This window comes from Lissotriton vulgaris, chromosome 1_2, assembly GCF_964263255.1.
Source record: "Lissotriton vulgaris chromosome 1_2, aLisVul1.2, whole genome shotgun sequence".
NCBI classification, from domain to species: domain Eukaryota; kingdom Metazoa; phylum Chordata; class Amphibia; order Caudata; family Salamandridae; genus Lissotriton; species Lissotriton vulgaris.
In genome coordinates, this window is record NC_141686.1 from 341,303,349 (window position 1) to 341,321,939 (window position 18,591).

At 48.6% G+C, this 18,591-nt stretch overlaps 1 protein-coding gene across 1 annotated transcript in view; it reads right to left on the minus strand.

The window, feature by feature from the left end:
- Positions 1-8,191: 8,191 nt before the first annotated feature.
- Positions 8,192-18,591, minus strand: part of LOC147736717 (uncharacterized) — a 54,395-nt gene continuing 43,995 nt past the window's right edge. Inside the window, exons 2-4 of the mRNA XM_086952680.1 lie at positions 13,208-13,586; positions 12,676-12,973; positions 8,192-8,635 (exon numbers count right to left, since the gene is read on the minus strand). Of these exons, the coding sequence (XP_086808806.1) occupies positions 8,192-8,635; positions 12,676-12,973; positions 13,208-13,586 (1,121 nt within the window). The remainder of the gene's footprint in view (positions 8,636-12,675; positions 12,974-13,207; positions 13,587-18,591) is intronic.

The window sequence follows — 18,591 nt, forward strand, 5'->3', positions numbered from 1 at the left end:
GCCTTTGGTTTTCCAAAATATGACACTGGCCACCAAGGGCAGTTGATGGAAATCCTTATTCTTCTGCCCTCCTCAGGGTTTCTCCTGACATGAAGTCGCAAAGGCTCTATCAACCTTTTATTTCCATTCACAGCTAGATTGATGAAACATTCAATGTGGGTTGTTTGGCTTACTTCTGTTCTGTGTTTATGGTTACATATACCTTCCTTAGTTTGCATTTAGACCATCTGTTGTTTAAGAAAAGCATCAATTTTTTCGCATTTGCTTAATAGTCCCGCTACACATACATTCAATGTGTCCACAATATCTTTCGCAATGGCCACCAATGCGGGTTCAAGTCTTGATGTGAGCAAGTCCTCTACAATTTTGCAAACATGATCCCTTAAGCTGGCATCCAGATTTGTGGCCTTACCCGGTGGGTTTTCCTTCCTAGATGGTTTTAACATTAGTCTGCGCTTGCGGGTGTGCTTAAATGGGGAAACCAGTGGTGATGTGACCTTATGGGAGGGGGTAGGATGCGAGGGTCTAGGAGGAACAGTCTGAGGCTCAGCTATAGAGGGGGGTTTTGTGATCACGATTGTTGGTTCCAACGGTACACTTGGGCTGTGATCAGTTTCTAATGCCGGATCAATAATGTCAGGGCCCAACCCCAATTCTTTCTCAGCACTCGTGATTTCTTTAGTTAAAAACCCCACAGCTGAAGTCAAGTATGAAATTATAGATTCCGATTTCTTAGGAATCTTCGCGTGTTTACCTTCATGGTCTCCCCTGCTAAGCTGCTTTCTCTTACCCATAGTGGATGTCAGTGGGGTGGCCCAGCCCGGCCTCAGTCGTCCTCGGACGGCCTCACCCGGCGCCGCTCGCGCGCGTCCCGCGAGGCGCTCCTTGCACTTGTAGTACCTCCGGGCGCAGGGATGTCGTCACAGGTGCAGCGCCGGACCCTGGGGCAGCTGGGAGATGTAGTTTCCCGCTGCAAACCGGTCCGGCGAGAACGAGACAGCAGCCGTTGCCCTCACGGTGCAAGAGGAGGAAAAGAAGGTGTCGTTTGCCCAGGGACAAGTAGGAGCAAGCCGTTGCCCTCACGGCGCATGTCCCGAGTTCTGCGTCCCCCCAGCGCACTTGGCGCTCCTTGCACTTGTAGCGCCTCCGGGCGCAGGGATGTCATCACAGGTGCAGCGCCGGACCCCAGGGCAGCTGGGAGATGTAGTTTCCCGCTGCAAACCGGTCCGGCGAGAAGGAGACAGCAGCCGTTGCACTCACGGCGCAGGAGGAGGAAAAGAAGGTGTCGTTTACCCAGGGGCAACTAGGAGCAAGCCGTTGCCCTCACGGCGCGTCCCCCCAAGTTCAAGTTCAGAAATTTGTATAGCGCACTACTCACCCAGAGGGTCTCAAGGCGCTTGAGGGAGGGGGTGCATTATTTGTCGAATAGCCAGGTTTTAAGTTCCTTTCTGAATGACATGTGGTTCTGTGTGAGGCGGAGGTGAGTGGGGAGAGAATTCCAGGTCTTAGCCGCCAGTAAGGAGAAGGATCTTCCTCCCATGGTGGATCTGTGGATGCGCGGAACTGCGGCGAGAGCTTGATTGGAGGATCTTAGTTGGCGGGTGGGTGTGTAGAAGGACAGTCGTGTGTTGAGGCATTCGGGTCCTATTTTGTAGAGGGCTTTGTGTGCGTGGGTGAGGAGACGGAACGTTATTCTCTTGTTGACGGGAAGCCAGTGAAGGTCTTTCAGGTGGCCGGTAATGTGAGCTATTACAGGGATGTCCAATATGAGTCTGGCTGATGCATTTTGGATGCGTTGGAGTTTTTTCTGTAATTTGGCTGTGGTTCCGGCGTAGAGGGTGTTTCCATAGTCCAGTCGGCTAGTGACCAGTGCGTGGGTGACAGTCTTTCTTGTTTCGGTGGGGATCCAACGGAAGATTTTTTTGAGCATACGAAGTACGTTGAAGCAAGAGGATGAGACGCCGTTGACTTGTCTGGTCATCGAGAGGGAGAAGTCTAGGATGAAGCCTAGGTTACGTGCGTGGTCTGTGGGTATGGGTGCTGTGCCCAGGGCCGATGGCCACCATGAGTCGTCCCAGGCAGAGGGGGATGACCCTAGGATGAGGACTTCCGTTTTGTCTGAGTTAAGTTTTAGGCGGCTGTTTTTCATCCATTCGGCTACTTCTTTCATGCCTTCATGAAGATTGGTTTTGGCGGTGTTGGGGTCTTTGGTGAGGGAAAGGATCAGCTGGGTGTCGTCAGCGTAGGAGATGATGTTGAGGTTGTGTTGTCACGCGATGGATGCGAGTGGACTCATGTAAACGTTGAAGAGGGTGGGACTGAGTGATGATCCCTGTGGTACTCCGCAGATGACTTTGGTGGCCTCTGATTTTAATGGGAGGAGTTGGACTCTCTGGGTTCTCCCGGCGAGGAACGAGATGATCCAGTCCAAGGCTTTTCCTTGTATTCCGACGTTGTTGAGGCGTTGTATGAGGGTGCTATGACTGTGTCGAAGGCGGCGGAGAGGTCGAGTAGGATGAGGGCAACTGTTTCTCCGTTGTCCAGTAGCGATCGGATGGCGTATGTCGCTGCAATGAGGGCGGTTTCGGTGCTGTGTTTGGCTCGGAAGCCGGACTGTGAGGGGTCGAGAGAGTTGTTGGATTCAAGGAAGGCGGCGAGCTGGCTATTGACGGCTTTCTCAATGACTTTGACAGGGAATGGGAGGAGGGAAATGGGGCGGTAGTTCTTAAGTTCCGAGGGGTCTGCTGTGGGTTTCTTCAGGAGAGCGCTGAGTTCGGCGCGTTTCCAGCTTTCTGGAAAGGTAGCGGAGTTGAAGGAGCAGTTGACGACATCACGGAGATGGGGTGCGATGATGGAGTCTGCTTTGTTGAAGATGTGGTGGGGACAGGGGTCGGTTGGCGAGCCTGAATGGAGGGAGTTCATTAGGCGGATGATGTCAACAGTGGTGATTGGGTTCCAGGTGCTCAGGTTGCTAGAGAGCGGTTTAGGTTCGGAGGTGGGTGGAGTGGACTGTTCTTTGGAAATGTTCTTAAAGCTGTTATGTATGTCGGCGATTTTGTTGTAGAAGAAAGAGGATAACGAATCGCAGAGGTCTTGGGAGGGAGTAATGTCGTTTGAGGTTGCGGTGGGGTTGGTAAATTCTTTTATGATGTTGAAAAGTTCCTTGCTATTAAGGGAGTTGTTGTCGAGTCGATCTTTGAATACTGCTTTCGTGGTGGATCGGATCAATTGGTGGTGTTTGCGGGTGGATGCTTTGAAGGTGGTCAGGTAGTCAGTGGTTGGGTTTTTTCTCCATGTTTTCACGAGAGTACGGCAAAGTTTCTTGGATTTCTTAAGGTCATCGTTGAACCAGGGGGCCTTTTTGCTACTCTGTTTGGTTTGGTGGTTTTTCAAAGGTGCTAATTCGTCAGCACTGTGAGTAATCCATTGTTTGAGTTTGGTGGCAGCTTCGTTTGGGTCCGATGAGAGGGTGGGAGGGTTTTGGTTGAGCGATGTGAGGAGTTGGTCGGTGGTGATTTTGTTCCAGTTTCTTCGGGGAATGGGTTGTGGATCGTGGTAGTTTTGTAGCTGAACTGGACACATCTGTGGTCAGTCCAATGGAGAGCTGTGGTGTGATCGAAGGAGATGTGTTTGCAGGAGGTGAAGATAGAGTCAAGTGTATGTCCGGCTACATGGGAGGGGGTGTTAACGAGTTGTTTGAGTCCAAGATTGGCCAGGTTGTCCAGAAGGGTGGTGGTGTTGCTGTCGTTTTTCTTTTCTAGATGGAAGTTGAAGTCTCCCAGTAGAATGTAGTTCTCGGAGGGGAGGGCATGTGGGCTAATGAAGTCAGTGATGTCTTCGTTGAATTGTTTACGGGTTCCTGGTGGTCTGTAGAGGAGGGTGCCTCTGAGTGTGGTCCTGGGGTCGGTGTGGATCTGGAAGTGAAGGTGTTCGGCGGTAGCGAGGTTATCGCCGAAGCTGGTCGTTATTCTGATGGTGTTCTTATGGACGATGGCGATGCCTCCTCCTGTTTGGTTGGTGCGGTCTTTTCGGATGATCTTGTAAGCGTCTGGGATGGCTATGGTGATGTCGGGTGCTGATGATGCGGTCATCCATGTTTCTGTAAGGAAGGCGATGTCTGGTGACGCAGTGTCGAGTAGGTCCCAAAGTTCAGTGGCGTGTCTGTGGACCGAGCGGGTGTTGAGTAGGATGCATTTCAGGTGGTTAGTCAGAGCTGTGTTTGGAGATCGTGGATTTGGTGTGGGTCTTGATGCAGGCGAACTTGCAGGAGTGGCAGGCGAAGGGACCGTTGGTACGTCCTGGGGCAGCTTCGTAGTATTGTGGTGTGCGTCCGGGGTTAAGGGCTAGGAGGTTGGCGGCGTCATACGTTCAGCGGGAGGAGTGCGGTTTGCGAGGACCAGGGGGTCTGGCGCTGGGCGCGGTCCAGGCGCGGACGGGCGTAGACGGGCTTACCTTTGGCGCACATGGGGCGCGACCTCTGCGCGTGAACGCTGCGCGCAAAAGCATCTGACATATATGGATGGTGGAGGGGTGAGGGGCGAGGGATGAGCAGCTGGGAGGTGGGATCTGGGAGGATATCCGGTCGGGGAGTCAACAACAACAACAAAATGTCTGCAAGGCAAAGCGAAACAGGATTGGGGGCACAATCAGCAAAAACGCGATGTTAATGGCATAGCACAAATCACAATCAGCAAACAACTTCACAGGTAGCGTAGCGCAAATGAGAATATGGTCAAATCAGTAAGCTGTTAGGCAATATAGCGCTACGATACAGTTTCGAAAATTACTCAGGCAATGATAGCAGAAGTGGGAGCGAGGCAGCAGTAGCAGTGTCTGAATAGCGCTACGATACCAGAAGGCGCGTCGAGCGGGGAGCTGTGTGAGGAGCGGCCGCTTCTGTTACTTGCACTTGGCGCTCCTTGCACTTGTAGCGCCTCCGGGCGCAGGGATGTCGTCACAGGTGCAGCGCCGGACCCCAGGGCAGCTGGGAGATGTAGTTTCCCGCGGCAAACCGGTCCAACGAGAAGGAGACAGCAGCCGTTGCCTTCACGGCGCAGGAGGAGGAAAAGAAGGTGTTGTTTACCCAGGGACAACTAGGAGCAAGCTGTTGCCCTCACGGCGCGTATCCCGAGTTCTGCGTCCCCTCAGCGCACTCGGCGCTCCTCGCACTTGTAGCACCTCCGGGCGCAGGGATGTCATCACAGGTGCAGCGCCGGACCCCGGGGCAGCTGGGAGATGTAGTTTCCCGCTGCAAACCGGTCCGGCGAGAAGGAGACAGCAGCCGTTGCCCACACGGCGCAGGAGGAGGAAAAGAAGGTGCCGTTTTCCCAGGAACAAGTAGGAGCAAGCGTTGCCCTCACGGCACGTGTCCGGAGTTCTGCGTCCCCCCTCGTATTCAGTTGACGGACCTGCGCGCTCTCTGGGCCTATTCTCTGCATGACAGCCCTACGACCCTCCTCCATACATTCACAGCTAAGGGTTGTCTGCCTGTGACGGCGTCCGCTCCATTCCCTCCAGATCAAGCAGCATCCGCTCCCGGCATAACTTGAAAGCTATACCAACCAATAATTTCCTCCATTGTCTCTTCTAGAATAACCACTCACATAATCTCTCTATTACCATCCCACTAAGTCTACCCACTGACTGTCCTGCTTTACCCTTTAAACGCCTGACTAAGCACCACATACCCCATAAAACTGGAAAACTATAATCAGTTTGAAACCATGATAGATTTCTGGAATAAAATAATTGCAGTGATCTGAGCGAAAGGATGTTTATGAATACTAACGGAAATAAACATTGTTGTAATTAGCTAGAGCACGATGTTACAAATGCAAATAAGTATTCATAACTAATTATAGTGATCTGAGCGAAAGGATGTTTATGAATACTAACGGAAATAAACATTGTTGTATTTAGCTAGAGCACGATGTTACAAATGCAAATAAGTATTCACAACTATTATGCTACCTACCTCACCTACCTAGCTATCTAGAAATATCACGTGAGTCACATTGGGATACCGTCCTCTCTGACACAGTAACACTCTCTTCACTTTGTCACGTTATTCTTCTCCCGGTCAGTGTACAGACTTAATCTATGTTAAATTCAAATTCCTTTTTCAAATGGACAATTTCACAAAGAGTATTAAAAAATGTCACAATAGATTCACCCAACCACACACACACTTCATAGTTCACTAAGTCACTCAGCCATCGAACTTGAGTCACAGTGACACAGAGTCACCTATGGCATGCCTACATTTTCAATTGGGTATACACGATAAGTCACTAGAATAACGTTTAAAAGACGAGACCATGTTGCAAATGCACTCTTTATGTTTCTATCCAGCCCTGAAGATTCGCAGTGTGTTCCCTGCGATGAAACACGTGTTGGCCTGACTAAAGGAACAATAAACTGACACTCCACACCAAGAACGGAACGTCTTTTTTGAACTTTTATATTTCTAATTGGAGGATTGTGATTCTGAAAGTGTTGATGTACACAACCAATCAGCTCTAACGACACCAGCATTACCAAGAATGTTCTAACATTGTATAGTGCAGGGGTTTTGTTGTTTTTTGGGATCGGGGGCACAACCAGGCACAATGCAAGGCAGAACAAATAAATAGCTACAAAATACGATACCAATACGCTTGCCTCTTCTCCAGGGTTTTCAAACGGTCCTCGACCTTGCATAGCTTCTTGTGAATTTCCTACCGGGCCCCCACTAATTGTTCTATGGCCGCCCCCGTATTACAACTTTCAGGGCGTCCCACACCACCAGATTGGACGTTGCCGTGTCCCAGTTCTCCCGAAAGTAGTTATCTAGGGCCTCCAATAGTGACGCGCGAAAGGGGTCGTCCTCTAACAGCTGTGGGTTGAGCCTCCAAGTGGGCACCGGGGACGGCACCCTACCCCACTGTAGGTCTAGTGTGAGTGGCCTATGGTCGGAGAAAGTTTTAGCCAAGTATTCCGATGAAGTACACTTGGACAGCAGAGAGCCAGTGCATAGGAACCTGTCAAACCGTGTATGGAGGTTGTGTACCGGGGATAATAAGAGTACTCTTTGTGGGTCGGGTTTAATGCACGCCATACATCCACCAGTCCCCAACCCGCAAGCCAAGTCTGGAATGATTCCGCCATTCTATGTATCCCAGTCAGCTGCAGGGGAGGGTGCGATCTATCTAGGTCTACATCTAGTACCATATTCCAGTCCCCTCCCAGGATCCAGGGAATCTCTATCCAGTCAGCCAGGGCCCGTCCTACCTTGGCAAGGAATGTATCTTGGTCAAAATTCGGGGCATAAATACTGCCGAGGACCAGCAGGGTACCGTCTAGTGTGCCTTTTACCAGGACATACCTCCCCTGGTCATCCACCCTCTTTTCTAGTTCTACAAAGGGAGTGCCATGACGTACCCAGATGGTAGCCCCTCTGGAGAAGGCGGAGTAGAAAGTAGATAATACGGTTCCTCTCCATCTCTTCCGTAAAGTGTGTACTTCGGACATTGTTAGGTGGGATTCCTGTATAAACTTTATTTGGGCATGATGGCGTAGCAAGAATGCGTGGATCCTGTGCCTCTTCTGTATGGCCCCAAGCCCCCGCACATTCCAGGTAGTCAGCCTATACTTCCCTATAATTTCAGCCATAATCGGACCCAGGTGAAGTAACAGTAGAGTGCCATGCACTTCATAGCATGTGGTGTGAATATCAGCCAGGAGACATACTTCTTCCCACCCAAGAACAAAACTATTTTGGTGAAGCCTGAGAACATTGCTGAGCCGAGCAAGAAAACCTGAAACATAACAAACCAAGCACTAGTGCATGCGCCGTTGGGGTGGGTGGCCAAGCGCTGTTCTAGTCCAGTTAACCATTCGTTTCTGTGCTGCCGGCTCAACTTTGCCGCCAAGGATGTGATTAGCAGGAGATTAATTCTATATAGCTTCTGGGGAATCCCACTCTAGGGATGTCAGGATCCCTCGGGATCTTATATTCAAATTAGGTTTTACCCTCTTCAAGTTACTAGGGAGAGAGGTGCGTGTAGTCTGTTCTTAGGCCCACCGCATACGGTACCGTGTACAGATAGCCTCCCGACAGCCCTCCCAGCCTGTGTAGGTGCTGGTATCAAACAAGTAACATAAAAGGATATCAGTGGTCTTTAGGATATGCAGTTCACACCTCCCTAGGAGGTTACTCCTGTCCATTGTCCAATATTTCATCCACGGCTCTGGGCGTTACAGTCGGGAATAAGACCATGCTGTGTTCCAAATCCGAGTGGATTGTGCTGTTGTCCGTGTCCGTATTGATCGTTTCCTGATCTTCTCTGAAGTTGCCCACCAAGGCGACGGTTCCCAGCTGATCATCCTTCTGCTGCTCCCGGGAGGGTCTCCGCCGCCCTAGCCCTGTCGCTGAGGTGAGAGATGGTCCATCAGTGTGTTCCGAGCCCTTCCGGGACTCACTGGCTGACGCACCTGCGGCCGTGACTTGGCTACCTTCGATGTCCATCACCTTCAGCCATTCCTCCACATCAGTGGGGATTTCGAAGAAGGGTGTTTTTTTGTCGTACACTATCTTGAGGCGGGCCGGATATAGTAAAGCGTAGCGTAGCTTGGCTTTCTGAAGTCTCTTCTTGACCTCAAAATAAGAGCACGGTGCGTGGGAGTATCCGGGGACCCCAGCTCGCCCCGGGGCAACAGCAGTGTCTTTGCAGTGTCTCTGGGCCCTGCTATGTGGCCGTCCAGGGTTAGTGGCGGTAGGTGGTACCGGTGTCCCCCATCAGCTACGGCCTTCTTTGCAGGGGGGGGAGGTAGGGAGGGAAGGGGGAGCAAGGCGAAGAATATGGCCAATAGATGTCTCCCCAGGTGTCACCAGCCTCGCCCCCCTACCTTCAGGGTTGCTGCACCGGAATCGCGCTCCAGCGCATAGGGTCACAAGCTCTTCTCACGCCCAGGGCCCGCCGGCCACGTCCCTCAGTGGTTGTGGGCCTCGCCCTTCCTGGGCTTCCTCTGTGCCTGGGTCGGCCAGTCCGTGGGGCAGTCTCGCCGTTTCGGTGCTCCCAGGCAGCCAGCTAGGGGTCCGGGTGTCCCGACCACGCTCCGTGGGTCAGCCATGGCACTTCCGGTTTCAAGCGTCCGGGGCTTCCCGGGCATATCCCAAACTGTAGCCCCCGGCTGTCCTCAGGGGGGAAGGCCGCATCAGTCTCGGGCTCGTTCACCGGCAGTAACCACCCGCCGGGTCACCAAAAACGTCCCGGAGCCTCTGTGCGACTCAGCGGTGCAGGATCCGCTTGTTACAGTTGGTGTTGGGCCCGCCAGAAGTGCTCAGCAGGATGACGATTCCCCGGCGGCACCGGAGCTCTAGCAGACTCCGTCCACCATCATGGCTCGCTAGCCACGCCCCTCAGGGGCTCCTTGTACAAAGCATTTTTGCAGTCGGAAACGCCCAACCACAAAAAAGCTTTTACAAATGTACCAAATACAAATTGTGATTCAGTAACATGTTACCTACTTGCAATTAGTGTTTGCGGTTTGGTATTTAAAAGGGTCGTGTTTACGGCATTTCTTCCAATTACTGAATCTGAATGGGCTGTATGAAAGTTTTGTGACCGAATTAAGGTCAAGTTTTACTGACTCCCTGAAGGAGGTGGTAACCCATTTGCAAATAGGTACGGGTCCTTTGAGAATGGAAAACAAATATTTTTAAGAGCAGGCGGCTGTCCCACGGACCCCACTGTCTACTCTTAAAAAAATAAACGAAAAAGCTCATTTTTTTTCTTTTTAAATGCATCCCATTATCCTTTAAGGAAAACGGGCTGCATTAAAAAAAAATAAACAGACTGCTTTATTAAAAACCAATCATAGATATTGTGGTCTGCTGACCTCAGCAGGCTGCGATCTCTGTGATGGTTGTAATTCCTGAAGTAGTGTGGCTCACTGGTTAGAGGCGGCAGGCCCGGGACCAGGGTTCGATTCCCGGCGCGGCAGGTTTCTGGACCAGGGTCAGCGGACTCGATAATTCTCTCGCCTCGGTGCCCACTCTGATCAGTGATCACACTCGGCAACTCTGGGCATTAGCTTGCCTCATCTTCACTAACGGCCCCACCAGACCGCCGGGGATGCCTGGTCTCACCCTGGAGATACCCATTAAGGGACCATCTCTCAGGGAAGCCAGGAAGGGTTTCGCAGCGGTCGAAGCGCCTTGGGACCCTACGGGTAAGTAGTGCGCTATATAAATGCCTATACATTTACATTTACATCTAACGGGTCTCAAATTGCGACCTACCTCACTAATATGCATGAGGTAGGTCTATTTGAATCTCGCTAGCAATCGCTAATGAAACTCAAAAGAGTTGCTTTCATACATTAGGAATTCCGATTTCCAAATTGCGACTCATAGAGATGGCAAATATGAAATCGGTATTCCTGATGCTAGTACATCCTGCCCTAAGTCTGGTTTTATTTTGCATTCTTCGAATGAGAAAAGCAAAAAAGAACTGGGATGAAAAAAGAAATTTAAAAAATCAGTATGGACACAGTACTTACTCCTTACAAGAGGTAAATCAAGTTATAACTGGCGGCACTCATAGATAAGGGGCTGCTCAGTGGGTTAGCTGCTTTGCAGTTGGTTGCTGCAGCGCTCTTCACTACCGAAGCCTGCGCGCTGTAGAGCTTACAGAGTGAAAAATAAATAAATGTGAGCCCTATAGGAGGGGATCTTAAATGCACAGAATGATGACTCGAACCCATTGTAATGCAAGATACAGCAGGATTTATTGAGGAAAAGAGGTCTACATACATCTGCAATAACCACAGTTCAACTATTAACTCTTAAACATATGTGGTAAAAGGTATGATGGGAAGGGAAAAGAGCCCACGTTTCTTTCTGCAGCTCTAACGGTAATCACGCACCACAAAGAGCAAGCAGCACCTGGGCTGAAGACAAAAGCCAGTCTGTTCCGAGAGGCGAGTACCTCTGTGCACTACAGAGGGGCTACGGGCTTCGGTTTGTTGGGACTTTGGCATCTGGGAATAGGGGTCTGTGCTGAGAGCCCTGGCTGTGAGCTAAAAGTTGTTGTGACGTGTAAGTAGTAGTTTAGTGTGTGTTTTGTAAGACGGTGTGATAGCGTTGCGGCTGTGCCCTCATGTAACGGCGTGAGCAAGGTGGTAAATGAATCCTATATTCGGTTGGTACAATAGAATTAATTAGCAGTGAGAAAGACTCAGCACATTTATAAAGAAATAACACGAGGATGTGATTGGTTAACAATCATATCTCCTTACATTCTTGTACGACTGCTCGTAATCACGCTTCACAGGTGACCAGAGCTGCAATTACAGAGCCCAGGTCTAGGCCAGGAAAATGACTCATCTTAATGATGCGGCCTCACTGGGGGCACATATGACTTGGCATGCTTGCAGCAGGGTCAGAAATGACTTCTCTAAATTAGTTTAGCACAGGCATACCATTATGAACGGAGTGCTTGCCTTTTGAACACTTTTAACTGGGACTTAAACATCAGTATGCCATACATCGTGCCCTTAAATACCGAACAATGCTAATTAGTGCATGGACTTTTAAAAAACATTAATCTGCAAGGCGCGGATCATGCCCGGACAGCCATTGCTGCCTGTAAAGCACTGCAGCCTCTCTCAGAAACTAGTGCAGCAAAAAGCATGCGAAGAAGAAACATGCTGCACAACTTGTGACCCTCGGCAATCCGATACACTGCAGTTTACGAGGCACGCTGCAAAGTTCTCCCCTCTTCCACGGTGGTATGTGGCTAGGCCCAAGATCTGCTCTCTGTGCTCCTTCACGCAAGAGATCTTTTTTTCCCATGCTGCTTGCTTTTTAAAAGTAAGAGCTGCAAATGGTGCCTCAGTGATGTATGAAGTGTATGCGCTTCGCAACGGAGTTTGCGCACTCTGGGTTATGACACTAAATGCACGCTCCCTAGAGGGAACACTGGCCATTAGGAATTTATGACTATAAGCCCTCGCTACGTTGCAACATTCCAGTAAAACTTACTTTGGGGTAAGCAGGACATAAGATTGTTACAGTGAAAATGGATCTAGTTTGTATTTATTGGCGTCGTAGAAACGTTCATTTTGAGTGAAGTTCCTGGCATAAACTGTGCAGTGATAGGGTTCAGTTTAGTGTGTATTATTTGGTGCCATTGCATATGTGCCTTACCAGTAAAGCTCTTCTCACACCCAGTGCAGCGATGAGGCCTCTCACTGGAGTGTAAACTTCGGAGCCGTAGAAGATGTGCCTTACCAGTGAAGCTCTTCCCACACACTGTGCAGTGATAAGGCCTCTTTCCTGTGTGTGCACTTTGATGCCATACATGGCCTTTCTTTCTAAGAAAAGCGCTTGGAAGACACTTTGCAGTGATAAGGTTTCTCTCCAGTGTGTTTGGTGTTACGAGACTTGACTTTTGATTTAAGCTCTTCTCACACACAGTGCAGTGAAAAGGCTTCTCTCATGTGTGTACGCTTTGATGCCGTACAAAGCCTTTCTTATTAGCAAAGCGCTTGGAACACTTAATGCAGAGATAAGGCCTCTCTCCTGTGTGTATTCCTTGATGCAGTACAAGGTAAGACTTACGAGAAATGCCCTTTGAACACTCAGTGCAGTGATAAAGCTTCTCTCCTGTGTGTACAATTTTGATGCCGTACAAGGCCGCTCCTATCAGCAAAGCGCTTGGAACACACAGTGCAATAATGAGGCCTCTCTCTTGTGTGTACGCTTTGATGCTGTACAAGGGTCTCCTTACGGGAAAAGCACTTTGAACACACAGTGCAGTGATACGGCTTCTCTCCTGTGTGTACGCTTTGATGCTGTACAAGGGTCTCCTTACGGGAAAAGCACTTTGAACACACAGTGCAGTGATAAGGTCTCTCTCCGGTGTGTATTAGTTTGTGCTTTAGTAGATGCGCCTTTTGACGGAAGCTCTTCTCACACATGGTGCAGTGAAAAGGTTTTTCTCCTGTGTGTATGCGTTGATGCTCATGAAGAATTGTCTTTTGAGTGAAGCTCTTGGAACATACAGTACAGTGATGAGGCCGCTCTCCTGTGTGTACGCTTTGATGGGGCCTCTCTCCTGTGTGTACGCTTTGATGGGGCCTCTCTCCTGTGTGTACGCTTTGATGAGGCCTCTCTCCTGTGTGTACACTTTGATGAGGCCTCTCTCCTGTGTGTACGCTTTGATGAGGCCTCTCTCCTGTGTGTACGCTTTGATGCCGTACAAGGCTATTCTTATAAGCAAAGCGCTTGGAACATTCTGTGCAGTGATACGGCCTCTCTCCAGTGTGTGTTTTTTGATGCTGTAAAAAAGTTGCCTTTTCAGTGAAACACTTTTTACACGTTTTGCAGGGATATGGCCTGAGGCTGGTGTGTCCTTTTTTGTGCCTCACAAGAAGTGTCTCATTGATAAATCCTTTCTCACACACATTACAAGCAAAGCGTCTCTCCTTCATATGCATTCTGCGCCGTTTCCTTAAGTAGATATTTTGAGTAAAATTCATCTCGCCTCCGGAACCTTTATGGCTTTCTTTCCCATTCATACTTTCTAGATGTGATTGTTGTTCTGCAAAATAGAAAAAACATTGAAAATTACATGAAGAAAATATTTCTTGAAAAAGTTGCATTGATATAATATGGAGAAGTGAACAGTTACACTTCAGGGGAAAAAAATTATGTTCAAGAAAAAAAGAGTCACACTTCCCATTGGGACACAAATGGTGGCTAGTCCTACACAAAGTGCGGTGACCTGGTCCTGCAGCAGGAGCATGCTGGGAAATCAAGTGATTCACAAGAACTACTGTTCGACACAGGCTTTCTGGTTGGCCAGGGTAGGCACCTAAGCCAGGCAGAATCCACCACTCTAGTCAGGGTAAGCCAGACACACACCTCAGTTAACCTGCGCTCACCCTCTGGTAGCTTGGCGCAGAGCAGTCAGGCTAGTTTAAAGATGCAATGTGCAGAGCATTTGTGCAACACACTAGAGCAGCAACACAGTGAGTAAACCACAAAAGGGAATCCATGCAGGATTATGTAAAAATAAATTCTATATTGTACATCAAACAAGACCAAAATGACTTAATCACACCGTTCGTGCAAATAATGCAGGTTTGACAGAGAAAAACACAAATTACTATGAAAACATAGGGCACATCGCACCTGCGCTCCTATTACACTTCATATGGTAACTGTAGTGAACGTGGTTGACGTGACTGTATTTAGAAACCAAACGTACGGCGCAGGAGCACCTACTAAACGCTAAACAGTAATTGAGCTTGAGTCTTCCAGCAGTTCTCCTCTTTGGACAGCCCTGCGCCATTCTTGATGTCATCTCCAGAGCAGAGACAATGCTGAACAAGAAATGCCCCTCACGCTCTTGCGAATTGAGCCCGCCGGGGCCACTTGAATCGCGTCTCTTTGCCCAAGGGAAACCAAGTCACCTGTGAAGGGGAGCAGGGCGGCTTTACCACTCTTCTGGACCCAACCCGCCTCACAGTACCTTTGTGGGTGCAGGGTCACTGTCCTCAAGGCATCTGTAACTTGCTAACAATGTTGTCATGTCTCGGGAGTGGGACCCAACGTGGAGAGCTTCGTGCAGTATACGTGTTAAAACCAGAGGGCGAGGCTGGCTGGAATGAGCCTCGGAATGCTGGCCCGCCACATGTTACAGAACAACGTGTCGTCGAAACGCCTGCCTTGAAGGCTTTGTGCAGCTCCTGTAGCTCTACAGCCTTAGACGCTGCACTGTACCATCTTAGAGCAGTGCAAGTCTTCAGGGGGCTGTTCCTCGAGTGTCACGACCAGAGGGGCCATACTAGTTTATTCTTGGTGGCATCTGATGGTGGCGATATCTTGCCAGACTCCGGGGGTGAGGTTCACAATACAATTCAGCTGCAGTGAGCACGCTGGCTCAAGGATGTGTTTGTTTCTCTGGTAATGCCTCCAGGCGAAACAACGCTGTTCATGCTAGAGAAAAAACGCTCACCACATGCTGGTTTGTAAAACATGGAGCACTTCCCTAGAATGCACATAGCCACTCCCCTGGTCAGAGCGCTGTCCGTCAGTCTGTCTGCACCTTCAGCCGCACCGTGGTTAACGAGGACACTGTCCCTCTACCAGCGGATCTGTGCATCGACCCGGTACCGCAACTGTTTTGCGAATCGTCAAAACAATCGGACTAATCCATTCCCCGCAGCGGATGCGTGCACTGACTCTGCACCGCCCATTATTTACTGTTTTGCGACTCGGCAAAACACTCGTACCTATCTATCGCCGTTCCCCCAACGCGAGAATTACGAGAAACGTGGGCACGGCCACTGCTACCTCCGCTGGCCATCCTTATAGGACTCAAGGCGATTAACTACGAGCTTGTGACCCAGTTTGGTTACATGCACCTCTCTCCCCCGAAGAGGCGTATAAACTTTTTCTCAACAGGCAATACAAAAATTAATAAGTCCTGATGATGATCCCCATATATTTTAGAGCGTGGGATCGAAACGTCATCCTTTTACAGTAGTTCTACAGTATAAAACAATGTGTATCTTTCACTGTATGTACTACTCTGGCAAAACACTTGTACTGTTGATCTCAAAAGTGTCCAGGTTGCTCTTTTTCTTGCCTGAAAAACCTCTTCTTACCTCTACTTCTTTCTCTAATCCTTTCTGTTATGTGGTAAAGCACAGGACTGTGCTCTTTTACATTTTTTGTAACGTGATTTACAAATATTCCTACATTGTTGAAATAAATTCCTTGTCCGGCTGGACTTGGATAAACATAAGCGGCTCATTAAGGCTTTGCTTATTATCTTTTTCCTTTATCAATGCATTGCTCTGGACCCTTGTCTGCCTACAATTGTCAATAACCCTTGGTCCACAGCCTCCAAAAAAAAAAAAAAAAAACTACCTTGGCTCGTGGCAGTGACAATTTGCTCTAAAGACATGGCAGTTGGTGTGCTCGATTTCACAATAAATTTGATGTAATCCTCCACTGTCTTAGATGGGGTACCAGGGCATAATCAGCCAGTTTCTGATCTTTCCCTGGACGATGAAGAATCGTTTAGTTGTAATTCTCTTGTGACCTCAAACCCCAATGCTCAATTCGAGGAGGCATTTTTGCTGTGGGATTGCCGAATACCATCAACAATGCTTGGTGATCAGCCACTAATGTGAAGTGCTTTCTCTACACAAACACATGGAAATTATTCACCCAAACCAGTGCCACACTTTCTTTCTCAGGGTGCGAGTAAGCACGTTCAGTTTGTGACTGGCTCTTATTGGCATGTACCACGATATGGCTCCAGGCATTTGGCGGTCCCTTGTGCTGTGCAAGGATTGCGCCTAACCCGACAGGGCTAGCACCAACTACAACCTCTGTATGGAGTTTGGGATCAAAGTCGGGTATTTCAATGGCGCTCTCAATGGCTTGTTTCATTTTTTGGACGCTCTTTTCACACTCACGTGACCAATGAAAAGACACATACTTTTTGGTTAGTTCTGGTGCAATGACCATAGCAAAGTCTTGTATGTATCGGGAACAGTAATTGACCGTTCCAAGAAATGACTGTATCATAGAAATGCCTTGAGGGGGATTTGCAGTAGACAATGCTTGCACTCTAGATGGATCAGGTTTCATACCCCCATCATAAAAGACATGGCTGAAGAATTTCAAGCTTTTCTTGTGGACTTCACATTTGTCAGCATTCAGAGTTACGGCTGCATCATTCAGCAAACGACATACTTGCATGAGAGTTTTGAAATGCACTTTCTGTGCAGCCCCATAATACCAATATATCACTACAGTTAAATGCGTTTACTACAGGCTATATGATAAGTCAAATGACGACTTGGAAAAGTTCTGCAGCAGAGGATATACCAAAACTCAATCGCTTGTAGCAAAACAAACCAATATGCGTAGAAAAGGTTGCAACGTATCTGGATTTTTCTTCAAGTTCCAATTGGTAAGATCCTTTATTTAGGTTGAGTCGAGAGAAGAACGCTGCGCCATTCAATTGAGTTATTATATCAGCAATGTGCGGACTGTGAGGTTTCTCTCGCTCAGTTGTCTTGTTGGGCTGACGCATGTCAACACTTATGCGTACAGCTCCTTCCCGGTCTCTTTCAGGCACTGTTACAATGGCGTTGCAAGTCCTCACGAAATGATTCGCTTTACCACAGTCTATGTATATCTGTCCAATGGCGGGAATTTACCTTTGTGTGGAAATGACAGTCCGTATCTGTAACATGTTTTCTTTTTCTGTGGTGACAGGACCTTGTGTCCCTCGGCCTTGTACCTTGGATTACTTTTCGTGCTCATGACCGATACACTTTGGGCACATACGGGCTCCATGTCAGTCACTTGGCGATAAGTACGCTTGTCAGCGCAAGCAGCCTTGAGGACTTGATACAAGCTCAGTTTCCATCAGCATTCGTCATTGAAATGCTTACGACAGACATCCATTGATCACTCTGAGGAGGGTAGCCTCCTCATCATAAATTAATTGAATTTACAGTGCTTTACCAAACATCCAGTCTTTTAACAAACTCATCAATGGTCTTACCTGGTCTCTGGATGAATAAATATCTTTTATAATTCACATTTGGCACTGGCTTAAACTTGACATTAAAGGCCTTTTCGATTTGATCATATGTCTTTTCACCTTCATGTAAATTCTTTTTCATGGCTTCTTTCCTCCTTCACCGGATATGTTTCTCAAGATACTTTATCACCATCGACGCTAATGGTTTTCCCCCCCTGTGCTGAAAATCTGTAATTCCTACTAATCATGACGAGCTGAGCTCGTCATGAGCGTCGAATGTGTTATACTCTTTTTCATCTATTGCATCTATGAACTCTTCAAAAGTCTCTTTCCATCCATCGATCGACAATATTCTGTTTTTTTGCAATATCAAACACAGTTGGCAGAATTAAGAATGCAGCAGCCGTGCATACATTGGAGGACAGTAGTGGTCTCTCAGGCGTGAGTCCAGGGTCCTCATCTCCTCATTGCGCACATGTTCCCATTCATCCGTTTGCCATTGGATCAGGTTTTCCCGAAGTTTTGACGTGGTGTCTGACCCACTCACTGCTATGTCTCTCTCCTCACAGAACCCCACCAACTCCCACATACTGTATCTAAACAGACCATAGAAATTAAAGGCAGACTCCATTTTGGCAGGACGCTCAGAGACACGAGCAACACAGGAGACCTAGGCGCAAGAGCTGCAACAGGGGTACGTTAATCAAAAATGACACTTTTAGGAGAAAAAAATAAAATAAAACTCGGAAACAATAATCCCCAAACATGTGATTATCTAAATGCAGGGTTTGTAGAGCAACCAGTTGTCGCTGTGATACTTGCCAAACGCAAGTCCTATCCTCACCGCTGACCACCAATGTTAGAAATGGGATCTCTGGTTTAACTAAGGCTTGTGCCAAAGCCAGGCAGAGACCACCACTCTAGTCAGGGCAAGGGAGTTACACGCCAAAGATAACCCTTGCTCACCCCCTTGGTAGCTTGGCACGAGCAGTCAGGCTTATCCCGGAGGCAATCTGTAAAGCGTTTGCGCAACCCA